This window comes from Cornus florida, unplaced genomic scaffold (assembly GCF_030987335.1).
Source record: "Cornus florida cultivar Cherokee Brave unplaced genomic scaffold, ASM3098733v1 CherokeeBrave_3.0.0_Hap2_Chr04, whole genome shotgun sequence".
Taxonomy (NCBI): Eukaryota; Viridiplantae; Streptophyta; class Magnoliopsida; order Cornales; family Cornaceae; genus Cornus; species Cornus florida.
Window position 1 is genome coordinate 49,050,007 of NW_026775574.1, and position 22,387 is coordinate 49,072,393.

General features: G+C 36.3%; 1 protein-coding gene across 4 annotated transcripts in view; it reads left to right on the forward strand.

Annotated features, from left to right (window-relative positions):
- Positions 1 to 331: 331 nt before the first annotated feature.
- LOC132303225 (anamorsin homolog) overlaps positions 332 to 22,387 on the forward strand; it is a 42,855-nt gene continuing 20,799 nt past the window's right edge. Inside the window, exons 1-4 of one of the 4 annotated variants that reach the window (XM_059800398.1) lie at positions 361 to 520; positions 7,468 to 7,523; positions 8,052 to 8,094; positions 8,306 to 8,450. In XM_059800398.1, coding sequence (XP_059656381.1) covers positions 8,315 to 8,450 — 136 coding nt within the window. In that variant the 5' untranslated portion in view covers positions 361 to 520; positions 7,468 to 7,523; positions 8,052 to 8,094; positions 8,306 to 8,314. Of the gene's footprint in view, positions 521 to 545; positions 1,559 to 7,467; positions 7,524 to 8,051; positions 8,095 to 8,305; positions 8,451 to 22,387 lie in introns of those variants that run through there. The other 3 variants (XM_059800396.1, XM_059800397.1, XM_059800399.1) reach the window with 3 other exon arrangements.

The window sequence follows — 22,387 nt, forward strand, 5'->3', positions numbered from 1 at the left end:
ATATTTTTATAGATTGTTGCATTAAAGCACGGGACAAAAATGACATGGGTGAGAGGATTCTAGTTCTATATGTGTAAATACATCAGGACAAATTGACAATCATTTAAATTGTACGTGAAACAATAGTTACTCAATACAATTATGTTTCTTATTTCCAAGGTTTAATTCCTTCCTTTTAATCTAATAATGAATTTAAGCTAATTACTACACCAACAGGAAAAAAAAAAAAAAAAAAAAAAAAAAAATCCATTTTTTTTGGGCCTTATGGCCCAATAAGATCACACATGAAGGCCCCAACTTAACAAACTTTAATTTTGGCCCATCTGGACACAGTAATAATGTAGAATTGTGTAGATTGCAGTTGTCACAATTTAAAATTTTTAACCCACCTCTTCGTCCCCAATTCTTCTCGTCTCTCCCTCTCTCTCTTCCACCAAAATTTCTGTGTTTTTCTCTTCCAAATCCTAACCTCCAGAGCTACGGTTTCTACCCAAAAGATCTTGTGTTCATCATCTCTGAGGTACTTTTAAAAATCAGTATCTCACTCTAATTCAGTTCATTTTCTTTGCTTTTCTCTCTTTGTAGTTTTTTTTTTTTTTCCTTGGGCACTCATAGGATCACAATTAGTCGAATAACCATCATTTTTTTTTTTTCTTCTCTTTTCTTTCTTTTTTTTTTTTTTTCGGTGGTTTTCATTCACTCTCTATGTATTTCTGGTTGATTTTAATCGTGTTTTGTTCTTCAAGCTTTTAATTTCCTCCTATTGTTTCTGTAATTCAGAGTTTGGCTTTTAGGGTTTGCTTTTTTGTTCTTTTTAGGGTTTTTTTGAATTGGGCTTTTAGTTACAAATCCTTAGTCGCTCTTCTAGTTTGTACATTTTGTTTTCCTGCTTATAATATAAATTTTAAGATCTATTAGGGTTTCATTTTTTTGAATTTTGGGAAGGAAAAAAGATTTTAGGTTTAGGAATACTTTTTTATGCATTTGAATGCCAAACAACCACTGAGGTTGGTTTATCACAAAAATTGGTATCTTATTTACTAGAAAGTAAAGAACAATTTGAATCTAATCGGATTAAATCCTGTGATAGCTCAGAAATTGTAACAGTTGTTTCCGAAGTTGACATTGAGGAGTCTGAAAACCAAAACCCATATCAGTACTCAATCCCAAGGGGGGATTTGTGCCGGCTAATGATGTCTTGTCCACTTATGTTCGATCCATCACTGACCTCCCTCCAACATTGGTTTCTGAAATCCTTAATTGCCTCGAGCCTAAAGAGCTTGGTATGGTGTCCTGTGTCTCCTCATCTCTCTATAGGCTCGCTTCTGAACATCATGTTTGGAAGGAATTTTATTGTGAGAGATGGGGACTCCCATAGTCCCAATGCCTCAAGGTTTAGGATCATCTTCAAATGAGAGGTCATGGAAGGGGTTTTTTGTGGAGAGGGAGTTTCGGAGCAAGAGATGGGATGATTAACCATGGATGCCCTATATGGTCATAATGATGCCGTTCGAATGATTTTTCTTCTTTCTTCTAAGAAGATAATATTTACTTCGGGGTATGATTCAACTCTTAGAATAATTATGAATGGACTTAATTTTGGATATTGTTTGTTTTAAGGTTGGAAAATAATATAAGTTGAATTCTTCAACCATCGATTATATTATATGTTACACGGGTCTTGATAGGACTATTTATTTAGTTTAGCTGAACTAATTTTTAAAATTTTGAGATTTAAATTGACGTCCAAATTGGATTCAAGATACTTCTTTCTGCAAATTATGAATCACACAACTCTGGACTTTTATTGTTTTGATCATCAGGTAGGGATGTTATATGCATGTAACATCTTTTAGAAATAAACCAAGTAGGGTGGTTGTTTGTTTTAAAAATTGGCCTCTACATGACATAATGCCTGTTGCGTATCGGATTGAAGAACCGGTTATGGTTACACACCGATTCTTCTTTGATAAAAATATACACCTGAGTCTAGCTGCTACATCTACATGTTACGAGCTGTTAGAATGGATGTATCTGTAAGGCTGAGGGAAAAAATTGCCTATCCGGAAACTCAGAGCTGCAGAATTTAGCTTTTCCAATCACAAGAATTTTCTTTCTTGATTCTTTAGTTTATTATTAGAGATTCTGATAATTGCTCTTATACCATGTGCAGCACTTTAGGTGTCATAATATTGATTGAAAACAACTAACAACCTTCAAAAGTGGGAAATTAGGATGAAAATAAATTTAAGGGTGCATAATCGATTCCCATTACATCTGGACCAATACCCCTGATACTGTTAAACATACATTACTTGATACCATGATTGAAAACCTTGAATGAACTTCGAGTGATCAACTCCAAAAGAGAGAAAAAAATGTCTCGACTTGTGATTAATAATTAATATTTTTCTATGGTGATATGAATGAATGCTTTTCAGAAGCAATCCTACTATAGTGCTATTTAAGTCCTAAAACACCCCAAATTTATTTTCTTGATCGAAATATTTTCACTGATTGTGCTTCATGGTCTTCTATTCTCATTAGAGGATAGTCTTTTCTTTTTCCCTGTTGGGTTCAATGTATAATAGTACTATGTGATGAAGAGAAGGATGCTTTCATACATTAATTAGAAATACCAAATGTTCATATTTGCGGCATTCTGCTATGTTTTTTGTAGCCTTTTTGTTCCTACTTATTTGTGAAGCTTTTGCAAACTTGAAATTTAAAAGTTAATAGTAATAATAATATAAAATAACATACCTGCACATGAGGGGTTTTATCATAGAGCTAGCTGTTTTTACAAGTTTCTTTGTATCACATGTCAATATTTTCCATTTCATTTTATAAGGCGGTGCTATTTTAAAGATTATTCATTCATCTTATTAACTACATATCTTGGTGAATCAGATTTTTCAAGGACTAGGAAATAAGCCTATTAAATCAGATTTTTCAAGGACTAGGAAATAAACTTGTTAAAACACTTATAGGTATATATATATTTATGCTGGGGTCCTATTGTAATTAGATATAGGGTTTGTGGCCATTATGTAAATAGGCCTTTCTTGTATTGTATATAACCCCCCTTTATGTTTTAGGGTTAGAAGATATGTGAAGTGTGGGCTGCGCCTCACACTCTCAGTCTGAGCTCTCTCGCTCTCTCTCTGTATCTCTATTATCTTTCTATACAAATCTCCATTTTCACATGGTATTAGAGCAAATCGAAATTGTGAGTGTGGGAAATTGCAGTTGTATCGTTCTTGTATAGATTTGTTCAGAGCTCGTGACGGTGATGAAGTTGTTGCCGTTTTGGTTGTCGACCAGCTCGCAGCCTTCTCTCGTCGTCGCTGCTTATTGCTTCGTCTCAGATCTGAAGCCCAGTTTGGTTGCTCATGTTGTTGCCGTTTTGGTTGTCAACAAACTCACCGCCTTCTCTCGTCGTCGCTGCTCGTTGCTTGGTCACCGACGGCTGTCGCGAGTTGTGTCGCTGCTTGTTGATTCCATCGCCGCCGCCGCTGTCGCTGCGTGCTTGCTGGAGAACTGAGATTTTGTAAAGAAGAACGGTGTTTGGCTACAGGGTTCTTGCTATCCCAATCCAGGTTAACATAAACCGGATTTGTTCCGACCCGATTTAAGGTCCGGCCCGTTCGACCTGATTTACGGTCCGGGTCTGTTCTGCTCCGAGTCTTCTTCTGTTCCCGGGTCAACTCTGTTTCTTTGGTTCTTTGGTACAGATTTGGCATCGGGGCGCAGATAAGTGTTTTTATTTATTTTTACATATTCATATATCTATGTCGGACGATTCAAATGTTGCTTCTGGGTCTATTGGAGTTAATCTTCTGCAACAGATGTTGATCCTGTCGGGCTGCAAATTACAACTATGAAATTAAGTAATTCTAATTACTTACTATGGGCTCAAGCAGTAAAGATCTCTTTTGGTGCCCGACGAAAGTTGAAGTTTATTACAATTGATCCTCCATCAAAAACATCAACAACATATGAGGATTGGGAAACTGATAACTATATGGTTATGTCCTTGTTGTGGAACAGTATGGAACCTTCCATTACATCTACTTTTATGTTTGTCAACACTGCAAAGGGAATCTAGGATGCAGTTAAAGGAACTTACTCTATGGACACGAATGTTTCTCACATATATTCATTTTATGAAAAGATATTCCATTCTCGTCAATTTGACCTCTATGGTCAAGGCCTCGGTGAGTATTATAGTACTTTTAAAAGCCTGATAGATGAGTTGAATCAGTACCATCCCTTGACTACTGATCCTGACATTCTCAAGCGACAACGTAAGGAATTTTTTGTTTCCATTTTTCTTGCTGGTTTGCACCCGACCCTTCAGAATATTCGGGATCAGATCCTTGCTGGTGATGGAGGACTCCCATCTTTGGGTAACATTTATTCCCGCTTACTTCGGATTTCAGAACAATCACATGTGACGCCCACTGGAGTGAAAGAAAATTCAGCTATGATGATTTCTTCTATTTTTCCACAGTCCTCTTGAGGTCGTTATACTCCTAGTGGCAACAGAGGGTATGGTGGAAATTCAGGTAGTTCTCGTGGCGGTAGAGGTCATGATAAAAGTCGCAGTCGCCGTGGTCGTGGAGGTAGTGATACTTGCATCTACAGCCACTGTCGGGGTACTAACCATTCTGTTGAGAACTGTTGGACTCTTCATGGGAAACCAGCATGGGCAAATCAAGCAGTGTCTTCCTCTGACCTTGCGGGGTCTCATCACTCTCTTGGTCAGACTTCTGTATTACCATCAGTTGCATCTACTAGTGACACTATCATTATCAGGAGCTGAGTTCAGTGCATTGGTTAACCGAACACATCCTAACTTTACTGATGTGGTTAATTTTGCGCAATCAGGTAATATTGCATGCTTGTCTGATTTACAGACTTCAGCATCCCCTTGGGTTATTGACTCTGGGGCTTCTACCTCTCTCACAGGTGATGCCTCTCTATTTTCTAATTTTCAGAAGTCTAGTTCCTCATCTTTTGTTACTCTGGCTGATGGTAGAACATGTTCTATTATTGGCCAGGGAACAATTAAATTAACCCTATCCATTTCTTTATCCTCTGTGCAATTAGTTCCAAATTTTCCCTTTAATTTATTATCTATAAGTAAATTAACTCAAACGCTGAATTGTTTTGTCACATGTTATCCTTCGTTTTGTGTCTTTCGGGACTTCAACACGAATCAAACGATTGGTGTGGGCAGTAACAGAAATGGCCTATACTATTTGGATTGCAAACCTTCCACTGTTGCTTTACATTCCCAGATGTCTGTGTACCAGTGGCATTATCGGTTAGGTCATCCCTCGTTGCGGTATTTGAAGTCTGCTTTGCCTTTCCTTGAGTTGGTGTCTACTTTAAATTGTGAGTCGAGTTGGTGTCTACTTTATTTGAATTAGTGCATACGGACATTTGGGGTCCTACTCGTCACACTAGTAACTCAGGTTTTTCTTATTTTGTTACCTTTGTTGGGATTATTCAAGGATGACTTGGTTGTTTTTAATGAAAGACCGTTCTGAACTTTTTTCCATATTTCAAATATTTTTAAAAGAAATTGAGGTCCAATTTGGGTGTGTTATACACATTTTACAATCTGATAATGCTATAGAATATGTTAAAGGTGCTATTTCTAATTTTTGCGACTCACGTGGTATTTTGCACCAAACTTTTTGTTCTTATACTCCTTAACAAAATGGCGTAGCCGAACGGAAAAATAGGCATTTAATTGAAACAGTTCGGACATTGATGATACATATGCATCTTTCAAAAACATTTTGGGGCGATGTTGTTTTAACTGCTTGTTATTTAATTAATCGTATGCCATCTACCGTTCTTAATTGGAAATGTCCTTATTCCTTTGTTTTTCCTACTCTACCGTTATTTGCATTGCCGCCTTGTGTTTTTAGGTGTGTGTGTTTTGCTCACATATTACGCCCTGGCGCTGATAAATTGTCTCCTCGTGCCATTAAGTGTGTCTTTATTGGGTACTCTTGGACTCAAAAAGGTTAAAAATGTTGGGATCTTAGAACTCGTAGTGCTTTTGTGTGCATGGACGTTACCTTTTTTGATGATACTCCTTATTTTTGTTCACATAGTTTGTCTTTAGATACCAAGTTGCTCCTTCTGTTGCCTGTTGTACCACATTCATTACCCTGTGACCCACTACAACAACCTCATGTGCCATCCCCACTTTAAGTGTATAGCCGTCGATCACGAGCCACAATTGTCTACTTCTATTGAGGCTCCTCCTGCTACTGATGATCTTCGTATTGCATTACGTAAAGGTATTCGCTCTTGTGTCACTGCACACCCCATATCTAACTTTGTTTTCTATAAAAAGGTATTGCCATCATTTTCTTGTTTTTTATCCACGTTATCTGCTACTACTGTTCCGAAAACTGTGTAGGATGCTTTATCTGATATAGCTTGGCGCAAAGCCATTATAGATGAAATGGATGCTCTTCATCATAATGGGACATGGGACCTTGTTCCCTTACCTCCCGGTTCCAAAACGGTTGGTTGTAAGTGGGTCTCCACTGTCAAATATCTCCGTGATGGATCTGTTGAGCGATTGAAGGCTCGCCTTGTTGCAAAGGGATAAACACAAACCTATGTATTGATTATGATGAGACCTTTTCCCCTGTTGCGAAGATTTCTTCTATCTGAATCCTTATTTCCATTGCCGCCAATTGTAATTGGCCGTTGTTTCAATTAGATGTGAAAAATGCTTTCTTACATGGTGATTTACATGAAGAGGTTTACATGGAGCAACCACCTGGATGTGTCTCGTTATGCTGTATGTCATCTTAAAAAGGCCCTGTATGGAGTGAAACAATCTCCAAGGGCTTGGTTTGGAAAATTCTCCTAGGCAGTACTTTCCTTTAGCCTTAACAGATCATTCGGTATTTCACCAACATACTAAAACAGGCTTTATATTTCTTGTGGTATATGTAGAAGATATTGTTATAACAGGTGATAATTCTGACGGAATTGCAAAGTTAAAATTGTTCTTACAAAATCGGTTTCACACAAAGGATCTAGGCAAACTCAAATATTTCTTGGGTATTGAGGTCGCTACATCCAAGGAAGGTATAAGTCTATTTCCAAGGAAATATGTGTTGGACTTGTTAAAAGAAACAGGTATGTTAGGTACTCTCCCTGTTGATGCTCCTATGGACCCAAATATAAAATTATTACCTGATGAGGGTGATTTATTTGACGATCATGGCAGATATCGACGTCTAGTTGGGAAATTAATTTATCTCACTATCACCCGACTTGACATTTCATATGCAGTTAGTGTTGTAAGTAAGTTCATGAGTGCTCCTAGAGTACCACATTGGAATGTTGTTCTTCGAATTATTCGATATCTTAAACAAGCTCCAGGTTTTGGATTACTATATAAACCTAATGGTCATCTCAATGTGACAGGTTTCACAGATGCTTCACAGATGCTGGTTCTCCCTCAGATAGGAAATCTACTACAGGTTATTGTACATTTGTTGGTGGAAATCTTGTTACATGATAAAGTAAAAAGCAAACAGTTGTAGCACGGTCTAGCGCTGAAGCAGAGTAGTGAGTTAACGTGGATACAACACTTTCTTGAAGAACTTGGGTTAATAGTCAAGACTCCTATTCCACTGTTCTGTGATAACCAAGCAGTTATTCACATCGCATCCAATCCGGTGTTTCATGAAAGAACCAAGCACATTGAAGTTGATTTTCACTTCACTCGAGAGAAAATATTGAGTGGAAACATTTCTACTCCATTCGTGAAGTCTGAAGATCAATTAGCTGATATGTTTACTAAGGCTCTTGGTTATAATCGGTTAAAAACGATTTGTTCCAAGCTAGGATTATATGATATATATTCTCCAGCTTGAGAGGGAGTGTTAAAACACTTATATGTATATGTATATTTATGCTGGGGTCCTATTGTAATTAGATATAGGGTTTGTGGTCATTATGTAAATAGGCCTTTCTTGTATTGTATATAACCTCCCTTTATGTTTTAGGGTTAGAAGATATGTGAAGTGTGGGCTGCACCTCACACTCTCGGTTTGAACTCTCTCGCTCTCTCTCTGTATCTATATTCTCTTTCTATACAAATCTCCATTTTCACAAAGCCTATATAAGGCCCTCAGTAATATTTATATATGGGAGATGAATTTTGAATAATAAGTTGTCATCACTAAATATTTATTTTTATCAATCATTATTTCATGGTGGGATGACATGCTATTCAAACTAATTTTTCCTTCTTTTATAGGGCACCACAATGTTGCAGGATAGTGTCTTGGCGCTTACAGATCATGAATTTGTATCTACTAGGGAAGTTTTAAATGCAATGAGATTGATCAACAATGGAGTTGAACAGAGTGATCCTCTCATTATTACTCAGGCTTGTTCACTGAGTATGTTCTTTACTGCTCAACTTTGAATTAATTTTTTTTTGGTTGGGTGCCTTAATCCTTTGCAATGTTATATACAGTCTTGTCTGTCATTGATAGAATAGTGAAAATGCTGCACCCATCTTATGGGAGGTTTTGTTTTCCTATTTGTTGCTCAGTTTTTATTTTATTTTATAGTAGTGCATGGGTTGTCCAAACTTGGGGTCCTAGATAAAGCGGAATGGCAAACTAGGACTTGTGCAGCTGACCTCAAATGGTCAGATGAGTGTTGTTAAAGGCGCGCCTAGGCTCGAGGCGCAGGTCTAGTGCCTGTTGTCATCCTAGGCATTGATGTTTACTAGGCTCACGCCTCGGTTGCACCTCGTCCTATTTGTCAGCCTTGATGTTTTTTTTTTTTTTTTTTAAATGATTATTCTCTCTTAAGCCACAAAGGTTACTTTTGACAACTTAATAAACAAATAAGAAAGCCTAAGCATATGAGAGAAGGAACTTTTGTTCAAAGGAATAAACAAATAAGAAAGTTCACGACCAAACATAGAAAGAGTGAGTCTGACAACGAAGCCCTAGTGGCAGAGACGAAGGACGACACCATGTCAGTTCTTTCTTCTTCTTCTTCTTCTTCTCCTCTACATCTCTCTCCTCTCCTCTTCTACTCCTCTCGTCATCTTTGTTTACTTCTCTCTCTCTCCATCTAGTTCTCCTCTCTGTCTTTTTTTTTTGGGCTCTATTTTTTTTTTTTTTTTTTTTTTTTTCTCTTTTTTCTTCTTTAACACTTTCTCTCTCTTCTCATCTACTTCTCTCTCTTCATCTACTTCTTTAGTCTCTGCAGTCTTTTTTTTTTTGTTCTATTTTTTTCTTTTCTTTTTTTGTTAACATTTTTTTTTTTATAGATTTATTTCTTTTTGTCCTCTATTTTGTCTTTCAAGAAAATAAAAACAAATTTGTGCTCTGTTTTATTGTTCTTGAATGCTTATATAGTTGATGGATTTACTTTATTTATATTTGATATTAATTTTTAGAATATTGATGACTTGTGAGATATGAATGCTATTATGATAGTTTAAAATTTCAATTGTGCGCCTCACTTCACTTAGGTGTGCCTCGCCGTTCGCCTAGGCTCCAAAGGACCTCTAGCGCCTTGGTGTGCTTTGAGACTTTAATAACACTTCAGATCAAAGGCTTTATAGCAGTGGTGGTGGTGTTAGGACTGAGTTTTATTTCTAGCAAACACTATTCAATCATTTGATAGTGTCTGAAAGTACCCTTTTTTTTAAAAAAAAATAAAAAAATAAAAAAATCTTTCTTCTTTTTTCCTTTATTGAAACCAAAAAAGACAAAGAAGTCAGAACCTAAAAAAATAAAAAAATAAAATAAGAACATGGAAAAAACAAAAAGCGAAAAGAGATCTTTCTCATTGTGCTACTACCATTCTGTTGAGAATCAAAAAGTTTCCCCTTAGGAAGCGAATATTTTTATGTTTCAACAAACTAGTGCCATCATTATGATCATGCTCACAATTATCATAACAAACTAACCATCACTACAATGAATCATCATCAGCACAACCACCACACCAAGACCTTCCCACTTATGGAACCAGTATCGTATTCACGACACGATAATTACTAGAGAAAATTTTAGTTGGCCATGATACTTACCTAACATGTTGAGTTAAGAGTTCTAAAACTAGAGAAGATTTTAGCTAGCCATGATACTCACCTAACATGTTTAGTTAAGAGTTCTAAAACTAGTTAATTTTTTATTTACTACGTTAGTAGTTCATTTTAATTTATTTATGCTTTTTTTTTTTTTTTGGTGATATAACCTTACTTAGTGATCACATGTGTTGCACTTGTCAAATTAAGTGATTTGCACTTGGAATATATAGGACCTTGATATGCAAGCATGGGGATACCGTGGATTAGGATCTTAGGTTGTTTCACGTAATTTGTGTGAGGTTGGTTGGAAAAGTAGGAAACTTAAATGTGGTTGCTATTTCTCTTTGAACTGCTCTTTTTGTTTGATTCTGCTTCTGCTTTTGTCTTTTCTTTATCTTCTTCTCTTATGGTTATTGTTTGTCAAAAGCTTTCTTGATGTTGCTTGTTACATAATTGCGGAAGCCCGCGCTTTGTTATTTTTAAAATTTAATCACTTTTTCCTTACTCAATTTCCTCGTATATATTCTTCAGATTTTCCCTTAATCATGAAAACTTTTCAAGGTCAGGGGTCCATGATTTTCACAATTTTATATTTTGGTCAGATCTTTATTTATGAGTATTTGATTGGTTTAGCCATTTTTTCCAACCCCGCTAACATTGTAGTCTATCCCTCGCTCCCCATTGCTTATATGTTTAACGTTAGTTTAGTGCATTTGTTTTATGTAATGAAGCTTATTAAGCAAGACTGTTTTGTTTGATTAGAATTTTCTGTTACTATTTAATGTTCCATTTATGCTAAATTGGTTAGCAAGTAATCTCATAAAATCAAGTAACCCTAGGGCTGGACGATAGCACCACATAATTTTTCTCTATGTTACATGGACTCGGGTACGGATGTCAGACACGGGTATGTATCCATACGTCGGATGTGTCAAATCCTCCAAATAAAGGACACACGGACACGGCTAAATATTTATTTTATTAATTATTTTATTTTTATTTCTAGAGTGAAGTAATTTTTTTTAATCTAATACAATGTTCAATATAGTCCTTTAATTGATTTTAAAGTAATAATATAATGTAATTGAATGATTGGATATGTTTTTTAAGTACATGTCCAACAAAAAGTGTCGGACATATATCCCATACCCATGTCTGAGGGATATGTGTCCTACACGGGTATTTCATTACTTTTGAAGAGTATATGTAACAGAAATTTTTCTAAATGTTACTTCTCTAAAGAAAGGTGCACTTCTAGTTATTTCTTTGGACAACCTTTTTAAAATTTTCATGAGGAAACCACTCTCAGTTTTGTTCCTCCCTTCAGGACGTATGCTTAATCTCATTCTTAGATTTCGGAGTGCTATTGCATTCATTGCCCCTAACACTAATACTATTATCTCGTGGAAATTCCCTGGGAAGTTTAGTGAGCTTTTTTGTTTTGATAAGTGAGAATTCATTAAAAGGCCCTCAAAAGAGGGGAGCGCTCCCAAGGAAGAACACAAGACTCCAAGGGCGTCAATTATAGCTTTAAGCTATCCACAAAATCCAAGAGATTTCCCAAAGAAGTACAGTTATGCCCGATTGCCCGTTAACCCAAGAGAAAAAAGAAAACAGAATATTGTATTTGAGAGACCAAACAGGAGTCTCATGTCCCTCAAACGATCTTCTATTCCTCTCACACCACACACCCCACCATACACAAAGGGGACCGTCCTCCAAGCAACCCTGGCTTGGCCGGGCACTCGAGTCTCTTTCCAAGTCTCTAACAAATCAACTATGTTTCTAGGGAACACCCAAGATATACCTCATATTTACTTACCAAAAAAAAAAAAAATTCCAAATGTCTCTCACCACCGGGCAATGCAAAAGAAGATGATTCATGGTTTCCTTTGTCTTCTTGCACATACAACACCGATTAACCACGTTCTGTCATCTCCTTCTAAGGTTATCAAGTGTAAGAATACCTTTGTGGGCAGCACACCATGCAAAAAAAGCCACCTTCAATGGGGATTTCGTCCTCCAGATTGCCTTCCATGGGTATGTTACGTATGTAGCACCTGGGATCTCAAAAAGACTGTGGTAAAATGCTCTAACCTCAAACATCCATCTCGGATTGCCCACCCATACTATCTCATGCATCCCTATCCTGTCAATCACCTTGCTATAGAGTAAGGTTAAAATTTTAGTAACTTCGTTGAGCTCCCAATCTTTGACACATTATACGAAATTGCACATCCCAAGTCAACCTTTAGCTATCAAGCCGATAGCAGTCGGCAACCAAGGGATGTTTGTTTGAAGAGATCCTAAACAACCTAGGAAACCTACGCACCAAAACAATATCCTCGCACCAATGATCCTCCCAAAATTTGACGTGACTCCCACTCCGAACTCTGAATCGGATGCGTTTAGAAAACTCATCCCACCCCTTCTGAATGGGTTTCGAAACACCCTTACCCGCTGCAAATCTAACTTCCTTAGACAACCATCCGCCTTCCCCTTCCTCATAACGACAAGCAATGACCCTGCTCCATAAGCGTGGCCTCTCACTCCCAAACCTCCACAACCATTTAGCCAATAATGCTTTGTTGAACAAATTCAATCTCATAATACCCAACCCCCCATTTTTAATAGGGGAACACAACTTCTCCCAATTCACCAAATGATATTTGAACTCGTCTCCTATGCCACCCCACAAGAAATTCCTCTGAATCGCATCTAATCTTTTGCATAAGTGTGCTCTTCATAAGTGTAATCCCGCCCATCCCCCCCCCCTCCTCAATGCTTTTTCCACCCTGCCAGTCTCCTCTCGAAACGTTCAATCATAGGGTCCCAAATTGAAGTCGTTCTCGCCACAGCTCCCAATGAAAGCCCTAAATAAGAGATTGGAAATGCGCCCACACCACACCCAAGAATATCTGTTAATTCCTGGAAACCTTGAACTGCCCCAACTGGTACCAATTCACTATTCCCAATATTGATCATTGCCCTGAGACGACTTGGAAGCAGGCCAATACACATCTCAAAAATCTCAACTGGTCCACCCTAGCATCACAAAAAACAGTTGTGTCATCTGTAAAAAGCAAATGAGATATTACCAGCTCATTAGGACTGTTTCCCACCGAGAATCCTCTGATAAACCCCAATTCCTCTGCCCTCATTAATCTACTAAATGCGTCTATAACAATGATAAATAGAAATGGAGAGAAGGGGTCCCTCTGTTGCAGTCCTCGAGAGCTAGCGAAGAAGCCAGCTGGAGAAAAAAAAACTAATATTGAAAATCACGTAATTGAAATGCATTGATAGATCCACTTCCTCCACGTAAGGCCAAACCCAATCCTTTCCAGGAAATACATCAAGAAGTTCCAACAAACGTGGTCGTATTGCCTTCTCGATGTCCAGTTTGCAAACAATCCCCGGCCCTCCACTTCTAGCCTTGGCCTCAATGCACTCACTAGCAACCAAAGCAGAATCCAGGATCTGACAACCACCAAACTAATCGGCCTAAAGTCATTAGCCTCAACAACACCACCCTTCTTTGGGATAAGGGTAATGAATGAAGCATTGAGACTTTTTTTAAACTTCCCATCTGAGTGGAACGATCTCAAAGCACCCATAACCTCAATCTTCACTACTTCCCAATTCTGTTGGAAACCGGCCTTGGAGCTTTGTCACCCTCACAACTCTTCAAAGCCTCCAACACCTTCTCCTCCCCAAACGGACACTCAAGCCAGTCCTTTATAGAAATCCCTAACAACTCCAGCCCATAAAGTAATGACCTCCAGGTAGCAATCTCCGTGAAAAGCTTACAGTAAAATTCCAGAAAACCGGTTTGGACTTTAGCTCATAGTTGTTAAAGGCGAGCCTAGGCTCCAAAAAAGCCCCAGGCTCGTCAAGGCTCAGCTAGATCGCCTCAACCTATTACACGCCAGGCCCCTTCAATTAAGGCTCACATAAAGCCCACGGGCTCACGTTTTTTAGCAGGCTCCAGGCTCAAAAAAGGCGTGCCTTGTATTTTTTAATCATTTATCCATATTATTTTATTTTTTACTTGATAACTACTAAATTAAAAAGTCCTACATCATATGTCGTATTGTTTAACCTTATGAAATATTTGACAAAATTCATAAATTTATGGTTTACTACTTACATTAACTACAATTACTGCTTGATTATGAATATATAATAATAATATATGTTTAAATATGTAATATTATATACACGCGCCTTGCTTCGATCAGGCTCGCGCCTTATACTGCGCCTTGCGCTTAGGCTCCAGAAGGCCTTTGGCGCCTTAGTGCGCCTTGAGCCTTTAACAACTATGCTTTAGCTTCCCTTGACACTATGATTAACACGAATCCTACCAATGTGATTACCTCTTCTGTAGAGACCGGTTCCTTTTTCCCATTTTTGTGGATTTTCTTTTTGGTTATTTTATTTTATTTTTCTGTGTCCGGGTTTTGTCTATTTGGGTTGAGCTGAGTGCTCGGGAATAGTTCCCGACACTTCTTTCATTTGGTATTTGCTTTGTCCTTGTTTTTATTTCACTTCTTTTACTTTTGGGGTTATTTGTGTAACACATTCTCATCTATTGGGGGTCCTTTTTGTGAAATTGTGTGTATTATAGAGTGAGGCAGAGACAGAGAGAGATTGAGAGGGAACTTCAATGAGAGGCGCAGCCATCTTTCATTAAATCTTTTACCCTAAAAAAACATATGAAGGTATTTATACAATACAAGAAAGGCCTATTTACATAATGGCCACAAACCCTATCTTTAATTACAGTGGGACCCCAGCATAACTACATATATACATGTAAGCGTTTTAACACTCCCCCTCAAGTTGGAGAATATATATCATATAATCCCAGCTTGGAACAAATCGTTTTTAACCGATTATGACCAAGAGCCTTAGTAAACATATCAGCTAATTGATCTTTAGACTTCACGAATGGAGTAGAAATATTCCCACTCAATATTTTCTCTCGAGTGAAGTGACAATCAACTTCAATAGTCTTAGTTCTTTCATGAAATACCGGATTGGAAGCAATGTGAATTGCTGCTTGGTTATCACACAATAATGGAATAGGAGTTTTGACTATTAGCCCAAGTTCTTTAAGAAAATGTTGTATCCATATTAACTCACTAGAGGTATGGGCCATCACCCTGTACTCTGCTTCAGCGCTAGACCGTGCTATAATTTTTTGCTTTTTACTTTTCCATGTAACTAGATTTCCACCAACAAGTGTACAATAGCCTGTAGTAGATCTCCTATATGAGGGAGAACCAGCCCAGTCAGCATCTGTGAAACCTGTCACATTGAGATGACCATTGGATTTATATAGTAATCCAAAACCTGGAGCTTGCTTGAGATATCTAATAATTCGAAGAACATCATTCTAATGTGGTACTTTAGGAACACTCATGAACTGACTTACAACACTAACTGCATATGAAATGTCAGGTCGGGTGATAGTGAGATAAATTAATTTCCCAACCAAACGTCGATATCTGCCATGGTTGTCAAATAAATCACCTTCATCTGGTAATAATTTTATATTTGGGTCCGTAGGAGCATCAACTGGGCGACTACCTATCATACCTGTTTCTTTTAACAAGTCCAATGTGATACCCCCGGATTTCCGAATGCGGGTTGGCCAGGCCCACGCCCGAATACCTGAGGATATAAAAAACAAATCGGCAATAAACGAACACAGAGTACAAAAGAATAAAGAAGAATAAATAAAATGCTGACAAGAAACTAAAATGATAATCTAATAATAAACCTCAGAATATATTTCCATTAGTTAATAAACTCTTCTGATACAATTGATCCTCCAAAATACAACTTGGGAATCCATACTGTGTGGACCCCTAGAAAATCCAAACTAAACAAATGACATCAATAACTGTCTAAATCATAGTTGTTAAAGGCGCCGAAGGCGCACGCCTGAGGCGCCAGGCGCCTCCAGGCGCCACCTTGGCCCCTTGAAAGGCTTAGGGCGAGGACCTTGTAATAGGCGTGCGCTTTTGGGGCTTAGGCGCAGGGCTACAGGCGTGCCTGTTTGAAAATTTTTTTTTTTTGATTTTTTTTTTTATTATTTTGGTTGCAAGTCTGGTGAGTTGACTTGTGTGAGTGACAGACCCAACCCACGTGATATATTCAGATATGTTACAGTCACTTTTGTACTTTAAGCTTTTATTAGTTGTCAAAAAAAAAAAAAAAAAAAAGCCAGAAGCAAAAAGCAAAAGGAAAAGGGAAAGGGAAGAAGAGAGTAAGAGACAGAGAAGAGAGAGAGAAGTACAAGCCGGAAGCTCGTTGGATCTGCTGTCTGCGAAGCCCGGATCTGCAAAGCGCCGGTAAGTTCTTCTCCTTGCTTCTTCTTCTCTCCTTCTTGCTTCTTCTTCTCCTCTGTTTTTTTTTTCTTTTTTCTTTTTTTTTTTCTTCTTCTTCTTTTCTTCAGTTCTCTTCTCTCAACTCTCCTCGACTCTAGAAGTCTAGAGTCTTGCTTTTTATTTTTTATTTTTTTATTTTATTTTTTTTCTTTGAGCCGAGTCTCGGCTCTTCTTTATTTTTTTTTTTCCTTTCCTTTTCTTTTTTTTTTTTTAATTTTTTATTTTATTTTATTATTATTATTATTATTATTATTTTTTTCTTTTGCCCTCTATTCTTCTTCTCTCGGCTCTCACCCTCTCTCTGATTTTTTTTTCTTATTTTTTTAAATTTTTTTTTTTTTTCTATTCTTTTTCTTCTCGGCTCTCTCTGACCTTTTTTTTTTTAATTTTTTTTTTCTTTCTATTCTTCTTCTTAGCTCTCTCTGCTTCTGCTCTTCAACCTCTTCTTTTATTTTTGTTTTTTATTTTTTTACAATCTGAGTTGCTGGAATAAATTGTAGTTTACAACTTTCTGTGCTGGAATAAATTGTAGTTTACAACTTTACAATTCTCTGCTGCTAGAATAAATTGTAGTTTACAACTTTACAATTCTGAGCTGAAATAAATTGTAGTTTACAACTTTACAATTCTGTGCTGCTGGAATAAATTGTAGTATACATATCAGTTGGTATATGCCTATATGGTATCATGCAGTCCATATATGCATATATATTACATCTCATATAGTTGATAAATCTCATATAGAATTTATCATGCACTATGCAGTGTCCATATATGCCTTTGATTTTGAAGCTCTGTAATTTTTTTTTTTTTTTTTGTCAGAGTTGTTGTAGACACTAGACACTGATTACATGATGCTAATCATGTTATTATTTTGTTATCTTGAATTTGATTGTAGTTTGTACTTTAAAAGATGCCTAGTGATGGTTCAAGAAAGGATCCGGCATGGAATTACTCACATTTGGAGAATCCGAAAGATACAAATGCCGTCACTTGTAACTTTTGTGCAAAAGTTACAAAAGGAGGTATTTATCGGGCTAAGCAACACTTAGCTGGAGGGTATAGAAATGTGAGTGCATGCACAAGATGCCCATCTAGTGTTAGAAAAGAAATCAAAGAGTACATGAGTAAGAAAAAGGAAGAAAAAGAGCAAATGAATTTATTACCTAGTGATGAAATTAATTTCCTTGATGGAGAGGATGAGGATGATGTTATGGAAGCTAACAATCGGGGAAAAAGGGTAGCTAGTGCAGGTAGTGGCAGTGCTAGTGTCAATTCCTCAAAGATCCAAAAGCAAAAAGGACCGATTGATTTATATTTCATTCCCAGACCGGAAATTGTGGTACAAAAAAGAAAGGAGGGGGGAAAACAGACAACCATTAATGATGCATGCAAGAAAGAGTTGAGAGGAAGAGCGTGTGCTGCTTTTGCAAGGTGGATGTATGATGCAGGAATTGCATTCAATGCTGTTAAGTATGATAGCTTTGCCGAGGTTGTTGAAGCAATTGGACAATATAGTCCTGGCATGAAACCACCTAGTTATCACGAGGTGAGAGTTCCTTTGCTAGGAATTGGATAATACCAATGCTTTGATGAATGACCACAGAGAGGAGTGGTCAAAATTTGGATGCTCATTAATGGCAGATGGGTGGACAGACAAGAGAGGGAGAACATTGCTTAATTTCCTAGTAAATAGTCCAAGGGGAACCATGTTTATTGAATCGATAGATACTTCTTCTTTTTCAAAGGATGGTGCAAAGATGTTTGACTTACTTAATAAATTTGTGAACCGCATTGGAGTAGCAAATGTCATTCAAGTCGTCACAGATAGTGAATCAAGCAGTAAGTCTACCAGTAAGAATGTTCAATGTTTATAACTTCAAGAGTATGTAAATTCTTTACAAATATATATATATATATATATATTTTTGATTAATATATAATTTATATCATTTTTTCTTTTTTCCGTTTGGTTTCAAATAGGGAGGATGTTAGAGAAAGAACACCCACATTTGTATTGGACACCATGTGCTGCTTATTGCTTAGACTTGATGTTAGAAGACATTGGGAAAATACCGTCCATCTCCAGAACAATGCAGAGGGCGGTGGAGTTGAATAGTTATATCTATATGCGTCCAAAGTTGTTGAACATTATGAGGAAGCCATTGCAAAATCATTTGGGGAAATAGAAGACAAATACAAAGATATCTTTGAAATAATTGATAAGAGGTGGAATGTTCAACTTCATCGCCCTTTGCATGCAGCAGGTTATTATTTGAACCCAGAATACTTTTATTCAAATCCGAAAATTGAAGAAGATGAAGAGATTGCAAAGGGTTTGTATGCATGCATTGCAAGGTTAATCCCAGATATCAAAGACCAAGACAAAATTACTGAGGAGCTGTCCTTATATTCTAAAGCTGAGGGCCTCTTTGGTAATCCCTTTGCTATTAGACAGAGAAATACACGAGGACCAGGTAAAGTGGTAAAGTATATTAAGTTAGTATAGCTAAGTGTTAAAATTATTTTGACAATAGAGTCGATAGAAAGATGAAGCTAAAGTTGCTAAACATCATTATTAATTTTTTTTAATAGCTAATTGGTGGGAAGCTTATGGCAAGTCAACAAAACTTCTCCAAAAGTTTGCTATAAAGGTTTTAAGCCTTACTTGCAGTTCTTCTGGTTGTGAACGAAATTGGAGCGTGTTTGAGCATGTAAGTATATACTATCTACTAACTAGGTTTGTAATTTAATTGTTGAAAGTTAAAATTTTAATTTTTTATACTTACTAGTTAAGGTTGAATTTATTGCAGCTTCATAACAAGAAAAGAAATAGGCTCGCTCAAACAACTTTGAATGATTTAGTGTTCATCAAATATAATAGAGCATTGAGGCGTCGATATAATATGCGTGACACTCTTGATCCCATTTTACTCGATGACATTGATGAGAGCAACGAGTGGTTAACGGGGAGGATTGATGATTTTAATGCAGAACATGATCTAGTCTATGAAGATGATTCCTTGACACGGGGTGATGTTGCTAATTTTGCTGGTATTGGAGAGGCTAGCAGGTCGCAACGGTCTACTAGATCAAAATCTAGTTCTAGTTCACGGTTACCAACAAAGGGAGCAGGAAGTTCTTCAGTTCGACTTGTGGATGAGGATGAGGATGAGGATGATTCAGATGAGATAGAAGAGGATCCTGAGAATTATGAATCATTTAGTGACGATCAAAATGATGTTATGCTTATTGATGACGAGGATGATATTTAGATTCATTAGTGTTGTCTTTTTAGGAAGAAATGATGTTTATGTTTGTTTTAGTTTTATCTTATACTTCTCCTTAGTTGACTTTCGCATCTTTATGTTAATATGTTTGATTATTCACTGTTTTGAACTCAAGTACTTGATTTAATTGGTTTTGGCATCTTTATGTTGAATATTTAACTTAAGTAATTCATTTAGTTGACTTTTACATCCTTGTATATACTATTGCATCTTTAATACTTTATTGGGTGAGTTTTGTTTTTTTTTTATTTCCAACGTGCGCCTTGCTTCAGTCGGGCGCGCGCCTCGCCTTGCGCCTCAGGCTCCAGGAGGCATTTGCACTTTTGTGTGCCTTGAGCCTTTAACAACTATGGTTTAAATTAGGAAACTGAATCATAAAGGAACTCCTATGTAGCATCGGAAGAATGAAGTAGACTGATCCTCGCTCAGCACGAATAACCTCTACTTTTGACGAACACCTGAAAAATAATGGTGGGTCAGGCTCACAAACAAGTTCTACTCTACTACAGTCCAAGCAGAGATCCGATACACGTATACATCTTAGTCAATCCAACAGTAACTAGTAGTCCGTATATATATATATACACACACACTAAAGGAACCTCACTAGACTATAGGGTTGTCTCAACCTGAATAGTAGGCAACATGCAAAACGCACATATAGTGGGCATGAGTACCTAGACCTACCAGGGTACACAACTACACTATATCTAGCTACACATCCCTGGCGATATACGCGCCCTAACCACTGATCCTGAGACTCAAGCTCATATCATGGTACCATACTTATATATATATAATTTAGTAACCATCCTATCCAGTATAAATTAATCCTCCATAAGTCATTCAACTTATTCAACTGATCTGACTTGAATATAAGTAGGACTTAACATTTTAGTTAATCCATTCCCTTATATAAAATAGGTAGGACTTAACTGATAAGTTAATCCGTCCCTAAAATGCCGCTGTCCCATACCGGTGCATTAAACCACACAATCCAACAGTTAATGAAACAATTAAGGAAATATATCAAACATTCCAGAAATAACTATAATAATATGATATCAAGTTATCACATAATAGGAATGACTTATTATTTATTTAAGCTTCCTATATCATATGTCCTACATAAACTGAATCTTATACGTGATGATATTTTATTATACCGTTAAATAAACATTCTCCATATCCAATTCATCCTACACATTTAATCTCAATTGCTAAAATATTTTTAAAAGATTAAATCCATTCGTTTGTTTAAAACATTCAAATAGAAAGTATCATTATGATTGAGTCTATTTAAATTTATTTAAACCCCAAACCTAGTTCTTATTTAATGTTCAGGAATCCTAGGCATGTTTCTACGTTCCATCATTTCACAGATATGAAAAATACATAATTTAAACATATAAAAATTCACACCGGAAATTAAATCAAAATCATGCTAATTATTTAATTTTATGTGTTTAATAAATCGTGGAATTTCCTAGGCATGTACAGAAACACGAATCAAAGGGAAAGAGATAGAAGAAGAACTTGCCTTAAACTTTCGGATCGAAAGTTAAACTTCTTTTTCCTTGATCTTCTCTCTACAGGGTTTTTCTCCTTCTTCCTTTCTTTTCCTCCTTCCCTCTCTAACTCTCTCTCTCTAGAATATATCACGTGAATATTTCTAACCCCCTTTTACAACCTATAGCTATATATTTGTAGGCTAAAAAAAAAAACCCTAACCATTTTCCCAATCCAAGTTAACTTCAAAAAAAAAAAAATATTAAAATATTAAAAAGGTAAGTAAAATATGTTACGTATATAATTTATGTATATCTTTATTAAATAAATAAATTATACACATTCCATTATTTATTAATAGATTATCCAATAATACTTAAGTTACCATAATATTATAAAGTAACTTAAAACATAACACGTATCAAATTTATGTATATTTTTATTATTTAAATATAAAACATATACATCAGATTAAATATTAGTACCCAAGTTACCATAAAAGTAATTAATAAATTACTTTCCTTTTTATATATATATGTATAATATATATCTATATATATATATACACAACTATCCATGGGTAATAATTCACACACATCCAACCTCCTATCCAAGTAGTCCACGAGACCCAATTGGTTGACCCATTACTACTAACTATAACCATAAAAGAAAAGAAAACATTTAATTTACAATTAATCAAAACACAATTTAAGTACATAATCTAATTAAACAATTAACACATAGACAAATACAAATAATACATAGACACATAATCAAATAATCAAGATATACCTAATTCAATTATTAGTCAAATAATCAATTAAATAATTAACAATACAATTAAAACAAATAAATAAATACCGAGACTATCCTTTTAAAATTAGGGGTATTACATCCAACGCATATTTCCTTTGAGATAGACTTGTACCTTCCTTGGATCTAGCAACCTCACTACCCAAGAAATATTTGAGTTTGCCTAGATCCTTCGTGTGAAACCGATTCTGCAAGAACAATTTTAACTTTGCAATGCCGTTAGAATTATCACCTGTTATAACAATTTTAAATATTTGAGTTTGCCTAGATCACTT